The sequence below is a fragment of the Lutra lutra genome, chromosome 11 (assembly GCF_902655055.1).
Source record: "Lutra lutra chromosome 11, mLutLut1.2, whole genome shotgun sequence".
Classification (NCBI taxonomy): Eukaryota; Metazoa; Chordata; class Mammalia; order Carnivora; family Mustelidae; genus Lutra; species Lutra lutra.
This window is the reverse complement of record NC_062288.1, coordinates 46020031-46027153: the sequence shown is the minus strand read 5'-3', so window position 1 is coordinate 46027153 and position 7123 is coordinate 46020031. Positions and strand designations below refer to the sequence as shown.

The window sequence follows — 7123 nt, the reverse complement described above, 5'->3', positions numbered from 1 at the left end:
CTATGGTTATGCAAAGCCCTATCTTTATATTATCATTAACAATAATAATCAATAATAAGTTAATCCAGAAGATATGAGGGATTTTACCAGCAATTTACATATACCATTTTACTTAGCTTTCCTAAAACCAAAGAAAGATTGATTCAGAAAATGTAAGCAAATCATCCAAAATTACATTTATAGGTGATTTGTTTAGGATTTGAATCCATTTTGAGCAAATCCAAAACTCAAACTATTCACCATGTTCATCTGCCCTCCCACCCCTTTCCTACAGATGACATTGACAAGTGCATAAAGAGAGCTAAGAGAAGTTATAAATGGACTCGGACACCCCTTCCTTGTCTGCATCCCAGGACAGCGCATATTATTCCCATTCTACAGGTGAAGAACTGAGGGAGTGTGGTTGAGTAATCTGCCCAAGATCATGTGGCTAGGCTGGGATTCCAAGCCAGGCTTTCTGCCTTCTAAGATCATTATACTACTGCCTTCTGGTGTCATGATTTAGGTTTCCCCAGAAGCAGGCGCTTAGCAAGCATTCTGGTGAAACCATAGGTGGTCCCTGAGTGAAGGTAAAATGGTGACAAGGTAAGCATGTAAGCAAGTGAGACAGGAAGGAAGCCAACAAAGTCCATGAGGCTCCTGGACTGCTGGAGTTTAGCTCCTGGGGCAACGCTGGGGAGCAGTGTAGACCAATCACCTCCATTATTACTTGCAGGCTGCTGCTGGGAGCTATTAACCCCCAGCACTTCCGACTTGCTGTGGGCAGATTCAGCAGCCACAGACGGCTTTGGGCAAGGCGACGCTGATGTTGACTCTCTGCAGTTGGCAGAAATGCTCTAGAATGATCAAGTCTGAGAGCATATGGGTGAAACCTGGAACTGTGACATAGTCACTGGTACTTTTCTAGAATTCCATTGAACCGAGGAGAAATAATTTATCTGATCAAGGGACTGGATTCTCTTCGACCCCACTTTAAATGACTTGAGCATCATGTAAATACTTCATTCACCGTTCTTATGATAGAGCTTCTATAGGATAAAGTATATATTATTGAAAAAATCATTTGAAAAGCCACTCTAAGAAGTAATATGAGTGTTCAACAACAATTCTTGAAGTGTTTACCCACCTGTTCTTGCACGTTTGGGTAAACTTGTCTTCCACACGATCCATAAATGCACTGTACACATCTCGCCGCCTTCTGTGTCTCTTAGGGGAGATGGCACAAAGGAAGTCAGCGAAAGCAAACATGTACTGACTTTAATTGTGGTTTATCTTTTTTTTTTTTTAATAATTTTTTAAATTTTATTTTTTATAAACATATATTTTTATCCCCACAGGTACAGGTCTGTGAATTGCCAGGTTTACACACTTCACAGCACTCACCATAGCACATACCCTCCCCAATGTCCATAACCCCACCACCCCTCTCCCAACCCCCCTCCCCCCATCAACCCTCAGTTTGTTTTGTGAGATTAAGAGTCACTTGTGGTTTGTCTCCCTCCCAATCCCATCTTGTTTCATTTACTCTTCTCCTACCCCCTCAACCCCCCATGTTGCATCTCCTCTCCTCATATCAGGGAGATCATATGATAGTTGTCTTTTTTAAATTGCTATTTTATAATCTTTGCTTTAAAAACTTGCTCCATATGCCAAAGGCACATCTTGCTGTTTTGGGACATACAGGGATACAAAACAGCCTTTCTTGTCCAGGGTAGAATACGAACTGTGTTAAAAGTGTGTTTTCTCAACATATTTTTATGAGTGGATGACAAAGCCTCCTTGTCAGGTCTTCTTACTGAGCTCAGTTCACTCAATGGGCTGCTCCAAATGGGGTGGGACTACCTTTGGGGAAAATTCCTTACAGTATTCAGGCCTCGGTCCACCAGACCAACCATCTTTGTAATATGAAAAGAAAATTCAAAATTCTGGATAATCCACTGTTCATATTTTAAGAAAAAACAGAGATCTTTCTGATTTATTTTTAAAGCTAATATCTTTCACTATATACGCTAACAACAAATGAAAAACTCCTGCATTAAGGTAATCAATAATAGTTTTGGAGACATCTCCGGACAGCTGTAGAGGAAGAGTCAAGCTCACCGTGAATGAAGCAGATTTAGTGGGCCAGGGGGCTTTTGGTAAAATTAGCTTTGAATCCCAGGTGCATTCATGAGGCTTGTAGGTGATAAATCTTTCTGAACTGTTCTTCTGTTTATCATCTTTCAGTGAGGGGCACCCATGTACTACAGATACAGAGACAAATGAGAAACTTAGTAATTACACAGGTCTTTGTTCATGTCTCTCAGAATTTAGCTGGAGATCAGGGCCCAGGAGAGATGAATTGATGGCCAATTTATTTACTTTTATTTTATATTAATCATTTTTTAAATTTATTTTCAGCATAACAGTATTCATTGTTTTTGTACCGCACCCAGTGCTCCATGCAATCCGTGCCCTCTCTAATACCCACCACCTGGTTCCCCCAACCTCCCACCCCCCCACCTCTTCAAACGCTTCAAATTGTTTTTCAGAGTCCATAGTCTCTCATTGTTCACCTCCCCTTCCAATTTTCCCCAACTGCCTTCTCCTAACTCCCCATGTCCTCCATGCTATTTGTTATGCTCCACAAATAAGTGAAACCATATGATAATTGACTCTCTCTGCTTGACTTATTTCACTCAGCATAATCTCTTCCAGTCCCGTCCATGTTGCTACAAAAGTTGGGTATTCATCCTTTCTGATGGAGGCATAATACTCCATAGTGTATATGAACCACATCTTCCTTATCCATTCGTCCATTGAAGGGCATCTTGGTTCTTTCCACAGTTTGGCAACTGTGGCCAATTTATAACGCAAATCCAAATAAAATTTTGCTTATCCTGCCCACCAATTTTACTGCAACTAATGTCGTCCTTCAAACGCCAGTTCACATCGCACCTTTTATTTCCCTGGAAATCTCTTTTTAAACTTCTCAGTAGTGCCTTGTGATTTGTGTTCTACTTAAATTTTACTTAGACATTTCTTGAGATCAGAGTCTGGATCTTATAAAGTATCTTTAGCATTTTTTTCCAGTGACTTACACATAGTTCATGTAAGGAAAGTTCACATGTCCCATTTTAATTGCACACATAGAAAAGACTTTTGTCAATATAATCCATGCTAAAATGTGTACGTTATTTATGAATAAATTATCTCAATTTCATAATTATAAAACTACTTGACACCCATTTTTAAAAGAAGAAAATAAGACTCAAACTTTATCTTCCTACTCAGGGACAACCACCATTAACATCTTATTGTTTTGTCTGTAATTGATATGTAATTATAACATATAAATATAGGATGCATATATTATAACCCTTGTCCAAATAAGGAATGCTGGGTAGTACAAAGTTAACTGTGAACAAGCACTATTCAAATGGCACCACAATAATAACAATTGTCGGGGGTGAGGGGCGCCTTGGTGGCTCAGTCCTTAAGCATCTGCCTTCCACTGCGGTCATGATCCCAGGGTCCTGGGGTCAAGCCCCCGTCAGGCTCTTCGCTCGGCAGGAAGCCTGCTTCTCCCTCTCCTACTCCCTCAGCTTGTGTTCCCTCTCTCTCTTTCTCTGTCTCTCTCTCTCTCTGTCAAATGAATAAATAAAATCTTTTTAAAAAAAAATAATAAAATAATAATAATAATTGTGTGTATATGACCATGTACGAGATAACTGTGCTATATACACATTATTAACTAAGTGACCTATGTATGTGTAACAGATTTAATGCTCACAATATCTCTATCTATGAAATAGATCCAATTATTATCATTCCCATTTATAGATAGGTAGACCAATAGACAGTTTAAGTAACTTGGGGCAGCTTACTTCCTGGTTTATACTCTTAACCACTTACTCTATTCATTTTCTATACAGAACACTTTGAGTTAAAAACTCAACCTTCAGTAATATATTAAAAGGTGTAGATGATGAAGAAAGTGGATTGCTTCCATTAATTAAGTGGGCATTTAAAAAATTTACCATATTATTAAATGTGATAAGTTAAAAAAAACATCATTTGGTCTGTATGTTTTTACAAGTATTACTATTTTTTTAAAGATTTTATTTATTTATTTATTTATTTATGTAGCGCATGGGGGGAGGGGCAAAGGGAAAGGGAGCAAGAGAGGGAATCTCAAGCAGACTCTGTGTTGAATGGGGAGCCCAATGAAGGGCTCGATCCCACGACCCAGAGATCATAACCTGAGCTGAAATCAAGGGTCCGAGGCCCAACTGACTGAGCCACCCTGGTGCCTCCAAGTATTACTATTAAGATAATGCAAAAAGTTTATTTTTTGCTATATTCATAAGTTTATGATAATGACTTACCTGTACTTAAGTGTCTGGACTTAAATTTTAATCCATAAGGGTCCCTTTCATAAGTTGTCACAAAGTTTGGTAAATTGGGTTGGTACTAGATATGTAAAGAGAAGATTGTACTATTACTAGTAAATATTGTTTATTACTGACATTGTATTTGCCATGTGATTTTTACAAATATTAATATTTTACTGGCAAAATGTAATTTTGATGATTTTATTAAACATTTAAAACTTGCATATGAAATTTGAAAGAATAATCTAATTCAAGATACTATACTGTATAGCCAATTCATTTTATAGTGGAACAGAGTACTTCCAAATCCTAGGGGGGAGAAATAAAAAATATTTTTAACACCATGAAATTAAAGGAATCCATTCAAAAGTTGCATTTATTTTCAAATGCAAATAGGGTTGCATGTTATATTTCTGGAGCTGGGTTTATTTCAGGGACATAAAAATATTTAACAAAGCTAAAATAATTTACTGAGACTGGCATAGAGTAATTATTGACTGTTTTCAGTAAACTATACCACAAAATAGGTTTTTTTAAGATGGTTTAAATGAACTAATTAATATAAACTAAAATAGAATTTGTACACTTCCAGAAACTAATTTTAAAAACATCACAAATGTCTCTGCTTGAAAGCTTAGTCAATGGGGCACAAAAGGGTGAACTCAGGCAGAAGTCAGACAGGATTCTCTTCTTTGTGAGTGATTCTACATCCTGCTAAAGCAAATAGGAAAATATTAAAAGTCCCAAACGAAACTCTAGTACAAGATTTTTCACTCTTTAATCAAATGAAATGGGAATCCCCTTAGTTTAAGAAAATTATACCGACATCTGGTGGTTGCACAATTTATAGTACACAGTCTTCAACTCACTTTTTCATAAATACAAATTAATTCAGTTACAATTAAAATGTCCCCATTCCTTGAACTTTTCTTACTCAAGTCTTGTAACTGTAACCGTAACTAGTGAAATAGTTGAATGAACTAATGACATTTGCTATTTAACTGTCTTTCCCTCAACTCCAAAAGGTAATATAGTTCATTTACTGCAAATAGGTTTAGATGCCGTAAATGAGTAAAGAAGTTTATGGATCAAGGCTTCTGAATTTTCCAGCTTTTATCCTGAGACCTCCTAAGAGTTAACATTCATTCATAAATATTTTGCATATCATTATTTCTTTCATTACTTAAAAGAACGATATCAAGTGTGAAGGAGGGTTATTCCATGTTATAAATAAGTAAGAGGCTTAATAACTTGTCCAAAATTAGTAGCAATAAGAGGGCAAAGATACCTAATCTAACCCCAAAGACCACGTTCCTAACTGTTTTCTTATATTTTCCGAGAACAAACTTATTCTTTTTTTTGTAGCTATTTTTTTTATATTGCCAGCCCTATTGCTTCTCTTGTTACTGAGCAAGAGTCATATTTATGTGTAAAATTATAGACATAAGTAGAGAATATATTCATTTTCTAGAGGAATTATATTTTGTCCTCATTTGTATTTCCTTAAATATATGTGTATTCCCCACCACCATTTCAAATTATAAATCTGATTCTTGCTCACATTTTATTTAAATTATTAATCATTAGAAAAACTCATTAAAGTAACATAATGCCCCCTTTGTCAATTTTTATTTATTCATCCATTCACTCCATGAATTGATTTTATTTTATTTTATTTTTATTTTATTATTATTTTTTTTCATGAATTGATTTTATTACTTTCTAGATTGAAACTGGCAACTGAGGTCTGTTTCCCAATCACATCTAAGTCCCAATCATTCTAAAAACTAAGAAAGTCCATCCCAGAGTCAGTCTTTCCACTTGGCTGATAAAACCATATCAAAAACATTAACCAAGTTCTTACCTCTTTCTTCTGTCATTTAGTGCTGAATCTGAATTGTATTTTTCCATGGGAAATAAAGATGCAGATTTGTACATATTATATGCACATACCTTTTTTGCTCATGTAATAGTAGTCATAACTAAGAAATGAATAAAAAATAATACATATTTCCCCTTATCTGTTTTAAGTTATTTTGAATCAAACACTCTTTTGTACCTGTCGAAAGTCATGTGGTTTGGGATTGAGGTATACACCATTTGGATATTTTCCACTCTTCACGAACATTAACTTCGCTTTATGTGAATCCAGATGTGGGAATGTAGTTATAAACTCAGGGGATTTGGCCTTCTTGGGATGACTCCTTATGCTGGGCATGTGAAGCCTTGTTTCCTGAAAATTACCTCTTTTTCCCCTTCCTTGTTCTTCCTTAATACTCCTTGATGGTTTTTCTGGAAATCCCAAAGATGTATACAGTTTATAACTGAAATCAGGAGGCTTTATTTCCCATATGTTGACTTCCATTTCAGATCGTGGTGGTCCCAGGACTTCTTTTTTCCATTTGGAGTTGAGGTCTTCTGTGGGATACTGCAACCTTCTTGTGACACCTCTGCTTCTGTTGCCTTTCTGAGAGTCAAGGTACGTTGGGTGGAGAGTGTTTTCACCTATAGCAACCTGCAACAGACACGTTGGTGAGGTCTGCCTCTATAGCAACAGTATATTGAATTTTTTTCCTCCAGGCCAATGTAATCTCTGAAAGATTTATGAAACAGGAAAGAAAGGCTCAGAAATGATGGGAACATGTGTGTAGAGGGGGAGGGAATCATCATGGCTGCTGCGAACATCTATTCACCACCCTTGTCCTAGCAGTCAGTCCTAACTAGGAAGTCAAAGATAATTGACTTGAAAT

General features: G+C 36.6%; 1 protein-coding gene across 1 annotated transcript; it reads right to left on the bottom strand.

Annotated features, from left to right (window-relative positions):
• Positions 1-494: 494 nt before the first annotated feature.
• LOC125080494 (uncharacterized) lies at positions 495-6843 on the bottom strand. Its single transcript, XM_047694369.1, has 5 exons — positions 6433-6843; positions 4368-4452; positions 2101-2243; positions 1123-1206; positions 495-836 (listed from the first exon to the last, which is right to left on the bottom strand). The coding sequence occupies exons 1-5, from the start codon at positions 6736-6738 to the stop codon at positions 495-497; spliced, it is 960 nt and encodes a 319-aa protein (XP_047550325.1). The 5' UTR covers positions 6739-6843.
• Between the last annotated feature and the right edge of the window lie 280 nt (positions 6844-7123).